The sequence below is a fragment of the Musca vetustissima genome, unplaced genomic scaffold (genome assembly GCF_032173495.1).
Source record: "Musca vetustissima isolate MV318-11 ecotype Yass unplaced genomic scaffold, APGP_CSIRO_Mvet_v1 utg14306, whole genome shotgun sequence".
In the NCBI taxonomy this organism is placed as follows: Eukaryota; Metazoa; Arthropoda; class Insecta; order Diptera; family Muscidae; genus Musca; species Musca vetustissima.
Window position 1 is genome coordinate 82,933 of NW_026879768.1, and position 18,163 is coordinate 101,095.

The following is an 18,163-nucleotide window of genomic DNA, read 5'->3' on the forward strand; positions in this document are numbered from 1 at the left end:
ATAATTTGTTTAAAATCACAAAATTAACATGAAACGCCATTAAAAATAAAAATTTAAATATATACTAAGGTTTGTGTTGCATTTTCTTCAACTGGATTGCTCGCTTGACACAAACACACACACACACACCGTGCAGTATAAGAACATACCCGTATGTTATTATACTGCATAACCATGAACATCCTATTTTGTTGTTGTAACAGTTTTACATACTGAAGTGCAGATGTTGATATTTGGATATTCAGGATCGCCTCCAAAGAGTATTATTTTGCGTAGTTTGTAACACCCGCTATTGAATGTCGCTGGGGGCAATATTATTAAGGAAATTGCCTCATACGGTGCCTGTGATGACTTTGAGTATACTGTTGCATTTGTAGAATTTTTTCTTCAGGATGGCTTAAATAATGTTAAAAGGCTATCGAAAGTGATTTCAAGTATTTTGAGAATCTGAAATCATATCTCCGAAGTTTATATTAGGATGTCGCTTTTTAGTACATGAAGTGAAAATTTGACTTACTTAACTGGCTGGAGACAGAACATTTGTTCCATAAGCCGAATTTAAAGAAGATTTCCAGGTGTGTCGATCTTGTGCGCAGTTATTCAAATTTGAAAGACCATGTTTTGATATGCCATCCTCCACTTGATCTTCCTTTTGAGCTTTTGAGCTTTTGAGGCATTCTCTTCCATTCGCACAACATGGCCTATGTCGATGTCCTTTTTTTTTTTTTTTGAAATATCGAAATGCTTGAATCTGCAGCTGCTAATTACTATGTGTTTGCTGCTGCGAAGTCAATCAACCTTATGCCGTTGTCGGGCGTTTTTTCGTGGAGGCTGAATTTTACGACGGTAAGGCCAAAAATATTTTCCCCCCGATTTTTGCATTAAAATCTCCTAGCAGAATTTTAAAGTCATGGCCATGACAGCGGTCATATGCAGTTTTATAGGCGCTCGTAAAAAATGTCTTTTGTCTGATGACTGATGTAGAAGAACTTCACTTTTATACGGATTATAACAATTCGCTCATCTACTGGAGTTTATCTAGAGACGAGGTCTTTTATTCTCCTGTTAACCATAAATCCGCAGCCAAATTAATGTCTCGTTTCATGGCAGCTATAATACAGTGCTTAATCGCATTTCCTGTAAGGCAATAATATCGGTTTTGTACTTCTTGAGTACATCCGCCAAAGCGAAAGCTGCGTCTGTTCTGCACAACGTGCGCAAATTCAAAGTGTAGATTCGCAGATCGTGGTCCTTTATACGTTTGCTGGGGTCTTCAACCTTAATGGGGTTTGTTTTTCTTTTTCGTGGTGGTGTTTTCCTAGTGTGGGCAAAAAACTCGACGCCTCAGCCCATTTTTGTATAGTTCTTATGGGTGAACATGGGACACATATAAGATCACTATTTCAATGGGTGTTGAAAGTAGCTACCTCAGGTGACACCGCGGTGAGGTCAATGTACAAAATAGAGATGAAAGAGGGGCCAAGATAAGCATGGGCTTTGCCATGTTAAAGCCAATCAGCGATCCTTCACGCACTATTTTTTATTTCTGACAAACTTTCACGGGAATCCCAATAATATTTTGTGGGATCCGAGATATCATATTACAAATTAGTTGCTGATTTATTTATTTATATTTTATTCATACCTCAATATTTTTAATTCCGCCAATATTATATGTCATCAGGAATGCTGGATTGCTTTCTTTGTTTGATAATGTTGCAATTATTAAACCATAAACTAACGATTACGATGGAATGAGACGTGCAGGATAATTATATATTTTGTTTCGATAGTCAAACTATAACTTCGAAACAACTCACAAATTCTAAACATTGCAAGGAAAGAGTCTATGTCGCATAGAAAAGAATACCACATTTGAAATATAAAGAAAAAACTAAGAGATTTATGTTCGTTTTGTAGAATAAATAGATTTTTATAACAGACACATATAAATACATACCTATTCTCATACACATCTAGATGTTACATAAAAACACAAAAAATATAAAAATTTTAAAAATGAAAACATTAAAAAAAATTCACAAATATGGGTCCCAGCCCGAAAACAACATAGCCAGATTTCGAGGATTAATGGCATCATTGATTAAACGTTCAACTTGTACCGGTACACTGGATGTTCCAAATATACCCGTTTGTTTTCCTTCCAATTTATCTTGGACAACAATTAAGGCACGTTGTGCTATGTGGTTTTTCTCTTCAGCTAAGTTAAAGAAAATACGAAAACAAATACAAATCGATAATCGACATTTTATAACAATACAATATTGCAATAAAACCTACTTGTATTATTATTATCGGCATCATTGATTTGTGGTACAACCTTCCAGATATATAATGGATCATAGAGTAAAACTTCCAATATTGTGGTTATAACATTTTGATGATTTCTTAAAATTGCCATTGTGGTTTCACAGGATTTTTTAAAAACACCATTTGGGCCACATATGCCCATGGGTGCCAACATATCACGGGTCAGGCGAAATGGCACAGTTTCGGGTGTTGGCATAATTTTACCCTGTTCAAATGCAATACCTTTAAAAGAGATTTAATTTTATATGAAAGTGGCCCACCCACAACTTCTTTAAAACATACCAAAATCAATGTGTATAACTTCAGCTGTGTTTTGATCGATTAATATATTTTGAGTGTGGCGATCACCCAAACCCAATATATAGCCCACCATAGATGTTGTGGCGACACTACAGATTAAAATATAAAATGATTACTATTAAATTAATTACTGTCATAACTTGACCTCACCTATTAATGTAAGCCAAACGACGTTCAAACCATATTCCAGGTTTTGAAAATTTTTCATAGAAGAAATAATGAAATACTGGTTGAATATTTTTGGTAATATGCGTATACGTTTCGTAGCGTTTTTCTGGATTGGATTTCAATTGTCCCTGGAAATTCATCGCAATAATAAACATACAGAGAAGAGATACGGAGAGTTCTAATGAAATACTTACATGCGATAATTGCCTGCACCGCATTACCGTATAATCATTGGGTCGATATTTTTTATGAGCTTCAACCAAATACATACCAATTGGCATGGTATTTTGACACCATTCCAGCAGTCCGCTACGTGTTGAAAGTGGTATTACTTTATATGTGCGAATGAGTAACTTACGCTGGACAGCTTTCGGTTCTTGTTGCAGTAGATTGTTAATCATAGAAAATACTTGTTGCATTACCGCATCCTGTCGCAAATCATCTTTCCCTTTTAATAATTGTGGCCGTGTGATGCCGTCCGAACAAAGACATGCTAATTTTTTGGGAGCATTTATACCGCCAACTAAACCAACTTGGGATTCCCACTTCATAATGCCTGAAAACATGATGTTGTTTTATTGAAGTTTAGGAATTGAATTCTGGGAGTTTTCTATATAATATCATTATTGGCAATATATATTAATTATAACTTTATGTAAATATATTATAAAAGATCTTTGTGGGCGTTGGCGGTTTTTTGGAATACCATTTTTACTTTGTTTTTATTTAAAACAGTTTCTGGGGATAATATTCATAACAAAAAACTCAGGAAACTGATGAGAATCAGTGGCGAGATCCGAAACCATTATTTCCACTAATAAGTCATTGATTTATTTAACAAAATATTTGTCGTTGCATCTGGAATATATGAAGTGGATTCAGAAATCAAATTCAGAGATTTACAGCCTGTATAGGCTGCTTAAGTATTAACATAGAAACTCTGTGGGAGCGTTCTTGATGCGGCTACTTCCTTCGCAAATTTTGTTGGTACCTCCTCGTATACGAGGTTTCTTATACGAAGTGGAACACTCCTCTTGACACCCGAATCTCTTACGTAATTAAATTTGACCGCTGTCCTTCTTTCCAGTGCTCGAGAGTGGCTTAACGTTGCCCACAATTTATTTTCCCGTTGCCTTTAATGCCCGAAGACTAACCTGCTGACTTCAAAAGTGAGCTCTCTCATGCTTGGGTCTTTAGGGGTTTTACGAAGAATCTCGTTTGGTCTTGCTTCGGCCATTCGTCCAGCAGCCACGAGCGACAGAAGTAGGATCTAAAATCGAGAAGGTACGGTGTTCCGTCTATTAACGAAGACGTTGAAAGGGACGTGGTCAGAACCGAGGGATTTGGCGGTTTGCCATGTTACATATTTTATCAGACCTAAGACGCCTAACTTGTCGCCGCATTATAGTTATCTCGCGGGTCCACCATTTGACCCTACTTGGCTTGGCCCGACGGCGTCTACCAAGGAGTACGTTTGGTGGTTTGTCAGGTTACGTATTTTATCAGACCTAAGACGCCAAACTTGCCGCCGCATTGTAGCTAGCTTGCAGGTCTACAATTTGACCTTACTTGGCTTGGGCCAACGGCGTCTACCAAGGAGTACGTCATTGACGCTGCTCATTTACTCATTCAACATGCTGGCCTGGTTATCTATGGTCCGTGCCGTAAAGTCCTCGAGTGGTAAAGCCAACTCCATGACACAGTGCGTATAATGGTTCCTTTCAACCTCTGAAACGCTCAGTATCCTGCGTACGTCCCCTCGGAGTGACCACGTCCCCTTGGAGTGACCACGTCCCCTCGGAGTGACCTTCAAAAACACTCTAAATAAACTGGAAAGCTGTCGTTGCTGTCCCATTTACAGCCCGCACGTCTATGTCGCTCACTCCGGAGGGAATATCAAAGGTATACAGATCCGATGGCTCATTTAACCCCTCACTAACACCCTCGGGTCTTACCCTAGAATTAGTGGTCAAAAACCTTAAATATGACTCCAACGACCAGCTATATTGACAGTAGATGCTAGCCGACCATGTTTCAGGCAATGAAACCACAGTGGGCGGACATTAAAAGCTTGTCCCACATTCATCAGAAAACTATCTACAATCGCATAACTTTTCTATGTTTTTGCCTCGACTCTAATATTATTTTGCAGCGAATATAAAACTTTTTTTATAACGTTTATATTTTTTAATTATATTTAAAAATAAAATTATAGATAAATATGCTTGCTTACTCACTTGTGATTTTATAATTCATATCGATTCGCACGGGCAAATCAATTGTGGGACAATGAATGGCATCAAGATTTTTCATACGCTTCAGTTTATCACTCAGGGATATTGATGTGCATTTGTTATCCTTCATTTCGGTATTGGCAAATTCAACTAGGGCTGGCAATTAAAAACAGTGGCAATGTATTAAATCCCACTTTAAGTTAATTTTTTAAACCCCTACAATAGTACATTTACATTGTACTGGATTATCTATCTAGCATACCTGGTATAACATTTTCCAATTGCTTAACAATATTGACATTTATTTTCGCCTTGCCTTTGGCAATGATTTCCTGGGCAATCTTCGAACGATAATCGGCTTTATGTTGTGTCCCATCAATATAGCCGTACACAATGGGATACAATTGATACAGCGTTTGGTGTGGATGCTCTTGGACGCAACGAATCATGATGTTCTTGAGAATTTTTATAAATTCATCATGTTTGGAATTTAGACGAGCTGTCATTTGATTGAGGGCACATATAAATTTATAACTTGGTACAGCATCGATGTGCTTTTGTATTGTGGCACGTAGCGTATCATTCTGTTTGTTGGCAAACCATAAACCAATTATACGATATATAACAGGACTTGAAATGGCTGTATCTAAACATGAATATTTCATATAATTTTCAACGGCTGTACAAAGATTGGAGGTGACTTTTGTCTCAATTTGAGCGATTTCCTGTTCATCGATGTGCGACGTTCTCTTCATGAAATTGACAGCAACGCGTTTATCATGATCCATGACACGAGGATTGACAGTTGATGCTGTTTCACGATTTAATTTCATTGCTTGCCGTTTAATTGCAAATTGATCGGAATTGGCGTAATTATTTAACTTGAATAAAATAGTGAGTTAAAATAAATAAAAAACTGCGCATTCGAAAACACTTGTTATTATTTGCTTACCTGAGTATATTCCCTGTCTGCATATTTGGCAATAATTTCATAGGCACTTTTCTTACTATCCGCTTGGCACTCCTGGAACTCTTCCAATGTAAATAAGTTGGGAAACTTTTGTAAAATGATATCCTTTGAGTGATTATACTTTTCCAACACATCTAGCGAGCCTTGGAAATATTTTCTCAATACATTTTCAAATGTTTCTGCATTGGTATCCATTAAATATTGGCCTTGTAATTGCATGGCTTTCACACGTTGCAAACAATATTGAAATTCACGATTTTTGAATACATGATGTAAAATGGATTTAGTTATTTCCGATTTATCAGTTTTCATGCATATATCGACATCCTCAAGCAATGCACTTATCTGGGAATATAAATTGAGCAAATATGCTATTAGTTTGTAAAATTATTATTTCTTACGACTTACCTTGAGCGAGGCACTACTATTATTACATCTGTTATTAAGCATCGCCACATAACGTTTTGCAAGATTTAATTCCCCAGCTGCTTTGCAATCTCGAATGCACTTTAGCAAGCATTTTTCAATGGGATCGTCCTGAAAAAAATGTCACAAACAATAAGATAGTATCAGTAAAATAACGAGTCCTACATTACATCAGTTATATTAGTCAATTTGTCGTTAGTCGCCCAAATTGTTTTTGAAGTCAGGAAAGTAGGCAAGTTGGCCCATATTCCGATGTAATTGGAATATGTTTTTAATTACAGCTATAAGCATTAAAATAAACTCTCAAATTTCCCAAAGACAAATTATGCCATAAAATACAACCCAAATCTGTGTCTTAAGTAAGTCCTATGTTTATACTTTACAAACCTTGTAAAATTCTTTAATTTTTCTGCTGGCTCTTATACCGGCCGTTTGAAACAGTGATATTTGATGAGACAATATCATCTCTTTGCTAGAAAAGAGGCCATAATCCAAGTCGTTTGATTCCAATTGCCACTTCTTGAAGATATTATCAACGTCCGATGACTTGGAGAATTGTATCTAGAAAAGACAATGTTTTAATTAGTAAATATAAATTAAAAGAAATTTATTTTCAAAACACACAAATTACCAAACAAAAGTCTTCACATTGTTGTAATAATTGCAGCCATGTCAAATATTTGTAAACACTCTGTAAACATTCGACGCTAATTTCTTTGAGAATATTCAAAAGACAATGACGTGATTTTTTAATGGCAGCCAGTGTGTTATTCTCTTCCTTATTGTTTAGACATTTAAGGGCATTAAAATGATGCTTCTCAAATTCATATTCCATATCGTTTAGGGTATCAACTTTGGAATGTCCCTCAACGACAGTATCCCAACGACACAAACGCCAACATATTTCATAATCAACATTTTGTTTTAGATTATCGCCGGAAGAGCAGGCCAAATTTAGCATGCCATTGCGTTTGAGTACCGAATTACACATTTCCGATGTCTCAGTGGTTTCGATTAATATATCTGACCAGTTATTTGTTAAATTTAAATACTCCATGCGTGATGCTAATGGATTAATGAAGCCCGAAATGGCATCATTACAACCAATGGAATCATAGGCCTAAAATGATTTAAAATTTATTATACATATGTATCTGAAAATATCCATTGAAATAAAACTTACCTTTCTGGCAAGTTCTTGAAATGTTTCATTTGAAATTATTTCCAAATTTGTTTTATCGCCGTTGGATATTTGATTTAATGCCCACATTTCCAAATATATAATGGACAAAAAATACGCTTGGCAATAATTACAGGCCTCAACAACATTCAATAGTTGTAATGGTAAATCCCTGAAAAATGAAATAAAATTTGTAAATTGGTTTTGATTTTAAAATTGTATTACGTAACACAGTCTTATAGTCGAAAGACATAGCATTTTATAATTGAAACAAATAAAATGTTGTGAATGTATAATGACTATATTAACATATACGATCCCAAAATCCATATATCAAATACTCATATATATATACTTACCATGAATTATTAACACGAATACATTCACATATATTCAATATTAAATTCACTATACGTTTCTCCTTGTAAATCATTTTTAATTCTCCATTGCCATCAGATTTATGAACTTCTTGAAATGTTTCAAAAAAATACTCTAACATAGTAATAATAGCATTTTTGTGCTCTTCGCCTATTTCACATTGTAACAGTAGTTTTATAAATGGTATTATAGAATTTTCAGCAAAATAAAGATCATTATTTGCTAAATCATGAAATTGTTGCCAATTACAATGCTTATAGATTTTGGCAACAAATTGACGTATAAACTTGTCATAATCCATTTGTTCACATGCTTTAAGTATATCACACCAGTTGGCGGGTGTTATACTCTCATATAGATCCAAATAATTTTGATTGAGATTAGCACGAAATACTATAAATTGGGGATATTTTTCTGCAATTAAATTAAGAAAGTTAAATCAGTAATCAATAAAAGTGAAAGTACTAATACAAAGTACAGAAGATATATTTCATTAAATGTTTCAAGAAAACTTACCAATTAAATCTTGACCATATTTTGAATTCACTAGATATTGTGCCACATCAAGAACATATAAATGTGTTGTGGCATTAAATTTATTCTGCAAATGTTCCAGTATTAAAAAAATACTATTATAAAACTTTTCAATATCTTTGGCACTATCATTCTTCTGGAAAAAAAAAACAACAGATTATATTTCAAACGAGATAATTAACAACAAATAAATCAATAGGACAAATCCAAACCTCATTTAAAGAATTTTCAACTTCAAAATAGTAAGACATTTGATATAGATTTAATGGTCCAATTTCTCCCAAACATTTCAGTACTTCCAGATTTATGGCTTCATTTTGATTTTGGCGTAAAATTTGCAATAAATGACGTATAAGACGATACAATAGATTTTTCTCAGTTTGAACAATGTGTTTATTGGCGGAAATCTGAAAATTAATAGATGATGAACATGTTATTGTTTTCAATATGAAAATAGGCTAATCGGTAATTAGACTTTATAGCTATGAAATCTGTAGGAAAAAATACGCTCGTACAACTGGCCCTAGAAATCTAAATGGTTAAAAAGTGTTATTTCCGATATCTAACGCAACCCTTATATCCATAGTTCAGAGTTCATAAACCGAATTGGCTTACATCCGTCCGGAGGCTCCATATTCAAAAATCATTGGCATAGTGAAATGAATGAGAATTAAATCGATTATAAGCTCCCCGCATTACATATTGAGGAATTTATATCAATGGAGTGGACTACTGCCGCTTAAGTAGATCTTATGAAATTTATAGTTTGCCAAAAATCAGTCATGCCTAAGCTATAATAATTAATTTCATCCTTTATTCTCCTTCTTTTTTTCTCTTCTATATTTTCTTTTCAGGAACTACATCTTATAACATAACCTAGCTTAATTAGATTAAAACTAATTTTGCACCTAGGTTTTTTTATTTCTCTTTTATACTTTTCGAAATTGTCTTTATGTCCGGCTCAGATTTCTTCGCAGAACATGGGAAAGGAATATTTATATTATTTATTTGGAGGAAAGTACATATTTTGGAGAAAGAAATTCCGATAAAATGTTTAAGGGCACTTCAAAATGAGCTGTAAAGTAGTCCAGGAAAACAGAGATACTAGTCATTAAGGCTAACAATAATTTTTCTACAATCGAGCACTTCTCCTGAGCATCGAACAGTTCTCTAGAGCATCAATCAGTTCACCTGAGCATCGAATGTAAATAAGATTCCATGTAACAACACTCGATGAAGATCAGATACCGCCCTAGTTCTTACCATAAACGATGCCAGATAGCAATTGGGCTTTTATGGCTCTCTCAGTCGATTCCCGGGAAACCGAAGCTTTTGGGATCCGGAATTGACGAAAGGCCAGCACCAGGAGTGAAGCCTGTGGATTAATTTGGCTCTACACGGGAAACCGTACCAGGTCCGAACATAAGTGTGTAAGACAAATTGATACCACTTTCTAGAATCTATGGATGGTTGTGCATAGCCGTAGTTCGTGCAGTGATTTGTCTGGTTAATTCCGACAACGAACGAGACTCAAATATATTAAATTGATGGTTTTAGGATTATGGTTTTGAAGCGACCGCAGAAAAATGTGTTAACGTTTGAATTTGTTTGTAAAAGTGATGCCGTACATGTTGGTTTGTCACATTGCGTCTAGCAATAATGATCTTTTTATTTTTTATATTTTTTTTTTTTTTATCGTACGTTCCCACGCCTCACTTTCCCACCCCTGCCGACCGAGGGGGCGACCTCCCCTTTCGTAGGGATCGCGTACGCATCATAATCCGCATTATGATGGAATATGAGAAGGGATAGAAAACCAGCTACAGCCAGTTTGTTATTAAGTTGTATTATTCATTTAAAAATATGATTATATTAGATTTTATTAGGTCTATATTCATGCAAAAGTCTACGTTAGAATACACAGAATTGAAATCAATACACATTTTACTAAGTGGATCTCCCATAGAATAATTTGTGCGATGAAAATCTACGTATAATGGTTGATAATATCTACTTGATCGAAAAGGAACATTTATTCTAATGGATGAAATTAGGAAGTCTGAGGGTATATTACCGCTTAGTATGTTAATTACTATCATAGTGTTCAACATAATACGTCTACTTTTTAATGTTGGCAATCGAATTAATTTTAACCTGCTAGTGTAGGAAGGCAACACAAAGTCACTATTCCAATGTAAACCTCTCAGCGCAAAAATTAGAAATTGTTTCTGCACTGATTCAATTTTATCGGAATAAATTGTATATTGGGGATCCCATACAACAGAACCATATTCTAATATGGGTCGCACAAGAGATGTAAAAAGTTGTTTTGTAATGTAGGGATCAGAGAATTCTTTAGCCCATCGTTTTATAAATCCTAAGACACCGTGGGCTTTGTTTACCATAGAAATAACATGATTATTAAAATTTAATTTTGGATCCATTAAAATACCAAGATCAACAAATGAATCAACAGTTGATAAAACAGTACCATTAATATTGTATTGCCTTGTTAAAGTAGAAGATCTGGAAAAACACATATGCTTACATTTGTTTAGGTTTAAATCCATACAGTTTAATTCGCACCATTGAAAAAGGTTATTTAAATCATTTTGAAGTAAATCAGCTTGCTTCATGGAGTTATGGGTGATAAACAACTTGACATCGTCAGCATACATTAGCAATTTGGAGTGGATTATTGCATTTGGTAAATCATTTATAAATAGAAGAAAGAGGAGTGGACCTAAATGACTTCCTTGGGGAACGCCGGAAGGAACATTAATGGATTTGGAGAGACAATCATCAAACAAAACTACCTGTGATCTATTTCTCAAATAAGATGATATCCATTTAACTAAATTTATACTGAAACCAATTTGATTTAATTTATATATTAAAAGTTCATGGTTAACCCTGTCAAAAGCTTTACTGAAGTCAGTGTAAATCGTGTCGGTTTGATTACGCTGAATAAAACCTTTTATGACGGTTGAGGAAAATTGAATAAGATTGGTAATGGTTGAGAGGCCACTACGAAAACCATGTTGATATGGGCTTAAGATTGGCTGAACTTTATGAGAAATTACATCAGTAATCAGTTTTTCGAATAATTTTGGAATTGCACTTAATTTAGCAATTCCTCTATAATTCGAGACATTAGTTAAGCTACCAGATTTGTGTAAAGGAACTATATAGGATTTCTTCCAGAAGGTCGGAAAATGACTATATTTCAGGGAATAATTAAACAATAGCGTTAAAGGGATAGCTAATGTATCTGAACAGTACTTTAGAATTATGCTAGGAATGCCATCCGGACCTGGACTTTTAATTGATCTTAAATTACGTAGATTTTTAGAAACATATTGACTTTGTAAAAAAGGCATAGATATTTGATCTATCGTCGATAATTTATAACTATATGTATCTTTATTTGGACAGGGTGAATATGAATATGTTGTAGCGAAAAAATTTGCAAAGCACTCTGAAATTTCAGAGTTTTTCTCAAATGTCTGATTATTGAATTTCAAGATGGTGGGCTTTCTTTCCCGACCTTGCCCTTAAATTCTAATTTTATTTCTTTTAATTGTTTTATATACTTACGTGTTGTTGCAACAGTTTAAATGAATCCGATGTATAATTAGTATTCTCTATAAACATATCCAAATATTTTTTCCAACAATCAGCAGCATCACCATTCTCATCTGCAATATTTTCACTTAGTGTCTCCAAAAATGTATTAATATCGACAAACTTCTCATTATTTGCAAAAATATTCAACACATATTGTTTATCCAATATTGCCTTTTTATAATTGTTTACCAAATCTTCACAAATTTTTGTAATTTTCTCTTGTTCATCTGGACAATTGCTACGTTTATGGGTGTAGACCAAAGATTTACATATAAAATTTAAATGTTTCTCCATAAACGAATTAATATTTTCAATATTAAGTATTTTTGTTGTGATTTTTTCCAATGCATTTAACGCAATTTTTCGTAAACTCTCGTTACATCCTGCCGACATTTCAATGCAATGTAAACAATAATAAATTATATCTTGTAGAAAATAAAAACTCAAATGTTGTGGTAAAGCTTTGCCATATTGACTCGTAAGGGTATCTATAACCATATCCGATAATTTATAGAATTTATAAAATTGCCGTAAAGAATCAATGGGATAAATACATTGACTGCAATTCTTTTTCAAAGCGCCAAAAGTTTTAACCAAACGTAACGAATGTTTACTTATGTAATTTAAAAGTAATTCAGGTTTAGCATCGCCGGTATTGCTGTTCTGCAAATTGCAAAAATAATCGTTTTAGAATCCTTAGAATATAATTACAGTATATACTTTCTTACAATATAAACATTTAAAGCTGATCGTAGACAATTGCTGTTGATATTATACCATTTTGGTGTCTGTAAAAACATTGGAAATCCAGCCAACTGTTTGGAATCACCATCATCGTGCAATGCCTCGAATAATGTAAATACCACTTTCCATGTGTTGGTATCACTTTTTGCCTTGCTAAAATCTAATTTTAATTTTAACATATTTTGTACATATTTGTTAAGTTCATTATTTTCACTGGCCGGACATTGAGCGACTAATATGAAATAGTTAATAATTGGCATCGCCATCTAAAAATGGACGTTGTTTACAATAATTGTTTTTATAAATTATGTTTAATAAAAAAATACCTTCAAAAGATCTTGCATTTCACCAAAATTTTCCAAATTTTTTATTTCTTCCGATTTATTATGGAGTAATAGACATGTTGTAATTAAATCAATATTATCCTTGAGAAATTCCTGTTTACTTTTATAACAAAGATAAAAGGGGAATCTGTAAAACAATAGAACTTTATTTATGATAAAAATATAGTATATTAGTGTGGTAATATTACTTTAGTATAGGATAACCTTTTGATATCCATGTATGTATAGCACTGGGAATGTTCGGTCTCAATAACACAGTTGTAGTTGTTTTATAAAACATAGAAATGTGATGATATTCAATGAAATCAGCTGAAAATATGAAACGAAACTAACTTCTTAAGGTATTGTCAACGTTTTTGTATCATTTAAAATAGAAACATTTGATTCCTTCTTATAAAAATATAAAATATGGCTTTGTTACTAAACATAATACATTAAAATTAAATTTAGAAATACATTACCTTCAGTAAATTTATAAAATGCACAAACATGTGACAATTCTTGTAATGCATTGACACGATGATAACAACTGAATGCCAAAATACCGACCAACAATTGAACATTCAACGATTTGGCATTTTGTAATTGGTCTGCACTGTCCGCTTGCGTTGGCGCCACTTGAAGTTTCTTCCATTTTATCGATTCATAAATATTATCACAAAAATCATAATATAAATCAATATCACATTTTGTATTCCGCAACCAGTTGATATTCATTAAAGCCGTAATGGTATTTATGGCAGCATATTGTATATCCAACGAAGGAAATGGTAGGAAATTAACAATCGAAAAGCATAAATTACGAAAATTATCCTGTACATAGATATTACGACAATCCCGAGCAATAAAACAAATACTGTTAATGATTTTTGCTGTCATTTTCGTTGAGTACGATTTGCGAAAGGCAATTTTAAATAACGAATACATGGCCAAGAGCATATCATCTAAACAATCTTCGTATAGTTGTATATAAACAAAAATTGCTATCACATATATAAAAATGGAGAGAAAGGAATAGAGATATAAATTATTTTTATAGTAGAGAAGTATTTGTTTAATGATTACAGAATTACCTGGTATAATTTCTAATATGGTATTCATTATTTCTATATTGGAATAGTACAATTTAAATATTGTTTTCAATTTGTTAACAAACCATGATCCAATATTGAGATAGTGTGATTTTTGCATACAGAATATCTGAAATGATAAAATAACGATTTCGTTTCAATATATGTAAATGGTTGTAACGATAATCTTGGTATTGCATACCCTTATCAATTTCAAAATTATTGTAGTTTGAGTTTTTGTATTGAAATTGTATTTAGCCACATGCTCAAAAGCTTCTTTCCAATGTGTGCAACTGCCACACAATTTAGCCAACAAACATAAAATTTTCTCAGCAATTGAGGAGTAGTCATCAAATTCTGATTGATCCCTGGTATTTTTTGCTAAAAACAAAAATATACGTTTTTCTTATTTATAATAACAATAATAAAATCAAAGGACATTGAGAAATCCTACCACATGTTTTCAAAGATGTACCCAAAAATTGTATCATCTCCTCAATTGGCTGTTTTTCTAAATATTGTAACAATGTGGCATTGCTGGTAAAACATTCAATAATATATTCCAATAAATTAAGAATTTCACTTAATGTACAACGTTCTATATTTGTTGAGGAATTATTTTTAAATTGTAGCTAAAAGAAAATGATTTTATAATGAATATATAATAATACAAAGGAAAAATTGTTAAGAAATTACCTCTAAATGACTTAAAAAGAAACCAATGCGTTTAATAAGTGGACACTGCATAAAAGAGTTCTCGTCAAAAACTCCATATTCCAATAGTGATTTCATAAGCATAGCTATTTTTTGTAATGATGTCAAATCCTCTTGAATATCTTTACTGGTTGTTCCCTGTGTAGTTTCAAAATTAACCGTACGCATTAAAAGTTCATAATTACTTTGAAAAAGGCAATTTGTTGGCGTTTGTAGACTTTTACTTTGGGCATCTTCTTCTAGCATTGCTAAAGCTTTGGCATGTCGTTCTAAACATAAAAATTTACGTATATATTTGAATTGTAGATTTTCTAAGTTATCGTTGACACTTGTTTTGTGGTCATCGACATTTGGCTTTATTGAAGTTTCATTAAGAAAATTTATCACAGCTATGGCACATGTTTCAGCTATCAATTGAGGTTTTATTGGTTCTATGTGCAACAAAATGCTCTTGGCTTCATTTCTATCTTTATCACCATACAGCCATGTTATACACTGACCAACTAGATTCGAAGTTTTATCTAAACCAATATGATCGGCATTTTTGAATATCTCCTGCAGTGTTTGTACACATTCGCTGCGTCGTAAGGCGGCATTTGTTATAAAGGAATTCATAAGTGTTGTACAACCATCCACCGATAATTTACGTTGTGAAATAAGTTTTTGTAATAGCTTTTGTTTTTCAACAATAACGTCTGAACACGATGAGGTATCATTTATTAATGTTTGTATTATTTTATGCCATTCCGCTTGACAATAATTATCTGGAATAGATTTGGTGGCCATTAATTGTTTTTCCTCGATCATAAGTTTTGTTAACAATAAACGTATGCAATGCATATTTTTTCCATTCGAATAATCCTCAAGGATATTCAAAGTACACTTTAGCAATTGTTGATAATTTGCCACATTTATAATATTATCAATTTCATTTATCATCTCGGACACTATTGACAACCTACAGTTATTATGGATTAATTTCGTTGTAATATTAAAACTTTTTTTAACACATACCATATTTCATTGTATTTTAATTTTTGAGGCTGTACTAAATCCAACATGATTTCCAACTTATCCAATGGCTTGGCAATTTTTGATTTTTGTTCACTTGGCTCCTTATCGGAATTATCATTGTTATTATTATCAATGTGCCACAAAATCTTGGCAAAGAGAAAATTTAAATTCATATATGTATATTTTTGTCTTAAAGTTATTTTATGTGTTTTATATATTTACCAAATACATTGCGAGAGCAGACATTTTTACAAATGCTTCTAAACTTTTATCATTATGCTGATTACGACTTAATTGATAATGGCTACTTTTACGTTCTTTTATTTCAATTTCAATTAAGGTTTTAAGTTTTTTCAATGTTTTTGTCCAGGTGTTGTGAACGGTGATATTTATGGTATTTGTATCACCTTGATAAATATAAGGATATAATGTCTGCAGTGATATAAGTATGGATTTAAATAATAATTCCTAAAAGTAAAAACAATTCAATTATAGATATATTTAGGTATTCGAGTATGTAAAATATTCCAAAACATACCTTTGTTTCAGGCTTCATATTGTATTGATAAAATCCAATAATAATGGATAAGACTACTTGCAAATCATTGCAAATTAAATTGTGATAATCAACCGAATGCTAAAAATAAAAATGGTATGTTTAATTATTAGAAATTTATTATTCATTTCGAATTTATGTGTTTAGATCGTTCAATTTGTTGAAAAGAAAATTAAAAATCAACTTAAACATGAAATTTGTAATTAGCACACACACAATTATAATCATTTACAAACAAAATGATTTAAGATTTAACAGTTGTTTGTAGTCTGTCACCTAAGCACTATCCTGTAGATGCGTCCGATAGCATTTCGCCAAGCTTCTCCTCACAGACGAGTATAGTCCTAATAGCACACCAGTGAGGTAATGGTTCTATTATATTCCCTATAATTCACTTTTACTGATTTTTTGATGAGTTAAAATACAAAATATACTACATGTACATGTCATACTTAGAATCACGCACCCTATCGAATTTTATACCACCATCATAAATCTACATATTAAATAAAGAGTAAAGAGAACTTTGAAATACCTGTGAAACCATCAAATAGTACAATTTAATAACATCAGCCCGTTGACCATCTTTTATTGACCTGCTGGCAAATTCATGGATCTCGGGAAAATATGCAATAACATCAGCGCTCATTTGGACATATTCATGGGAGAGCTCAATAGCTTTTGTTATGGCTCTCAGGGATCCAAAGCGAAAAAGGTCATCTGTACCCTTGTTCGTTTCAAAAAGATACGAAAGTATGACTGCAATTACAAATAACATATCCGAATAAAATTTCTTGAGTTCTTTAAAAATGACATAGCATATACTTACGACTAAATTCATTGACTTTCATTTCCCGTATATATACATCCGACTTGAATAGACCCTGATTCAAAATACCTAGGAACATATCATTGAAATAGAGAACAGCAACACGACTTTTAAAACCTTCTTGGAAGCCATTGAATAATGTGGACTTATTAAACAAATGCTCCGGATCTTTAAAGGAAAAAAATCAGGGATTAGTTATACAATTTTAGACTTTCTGGAATTCAATTCAATCAATACCTTCCAAATTATAATTTATCAATTTGTTAACAATGGCACTGTAAATATAGTTTTTATTCAGCAACGTCGACTGGCTCTTAGTATCCTTGGTCTCATCCACCTTAATGGCATGTTTAATGGTTGCATCTATGACACTATTGAATATTGTTGTCCACGACACATTGTTTTCATCCCGCTTCGGCAATTTGGCAAACAGTTCATTTTTGGAGGAACTCAAATGATTCTCCAATTGTTCGGCAGCTTTATTGCGTGTAGTCACCTTGTCCGAACGCAATTCAGCACACAATTGATTAATTAAAGACACAATACTGGACATAATGGTCACACAACATTTACAAATTGTCAACGGACAGAAAAGTACACAAAATTATTAAAAAAATTGGCGAATATCTCGGAATATCAAATTCCAAATGGTACGTGATAGTTGAGGGAAGCCTCTTTGCGCGCCCCTTTTGTAATTTAAAATAGTTTGCATGCAACAAATAGAGGGAGAAATGAGCGAACGAG

General features: G+C 33.0%; 1 protein-coding gene across 1 annotated transcript; it reads right to left on the minus strand.

Moving 5' to 3' along the window:
• Positions 1–2,037: 2,037 nt before the first annotated feature.
• LOC133324909 (serine/threonine-protein kinase ATM) lies at positions 2,038–17,989 on the minus strand. Its single transcript, XM_061533733.1, has 30 exons — positions 17,657–17,989; positions 17,420–17,587; positions 17,126–17,349; positions 16,573–16,671; positions 16,035–16,180; positions 15,003–15,978; positions 14,764–14,938; positions 14,509–14,687; positions 14,310–14,436; positions 13,698–14,219; positions 13,425–13,545; positions 13,219–13,363; positions 12,877–13,158; positions 12,592–12,811; positions 12,119–12,531; positions 8,734–8,928; positions 8,504–8,657; positions 7,969–8,401; positions 7,613–7,781; positions 7,061–7,549; positions 6,817–6,990; positions 6,429–6,540; positions 5,986–6,374; positions 5,296–5,914; positions 5,037–5,189; positions 2,994–3,355; positions 2,782–2,927; positions 2,614–2,720; positions 2,302–2,553; positions 2,038–2,221 (listed from the first exon to the last, which is right to left on the minus strand). The coding sequence occupies exons 1-30, from the start codon at positions 17,970–17,972 to the stop codon at positions 2,040–2,042; spliced, it is 8,049 nt and encodes a 2,682-aa protein (XP_061389717.1). The 5' UTR covers positions 17,973–17,989; the 3' UTR covers positions 2,038–2,039.
• Positions 17,990–18,163: the final 174 nt, after the last annotated feature.

Bases quoted from the DNA above. Each gene is read 5' to 3' on its own strand.
- LOC133324909 (XM_061533733.1), bottom strand. From the start codon at position 17,972: ATGTCCAGTATTGTGTCTTTAATTAATCAATTGTGTGCTGAATTGCGT. The intron at 15,979-16,034 runs GTATGTGTTAAA...TAATAACTGTAG, and splicing joins TTAAAATACAATGAAATATG to GTTGTCAATAGTGTCCGAGA. The intron at 8,929-12,118 runs GTAAGTATATAA...ATTAATTTTCAG, and splicing joins TTAAACTGTTGCAACAACAC to ATTTCCGCCAATAAACACAT.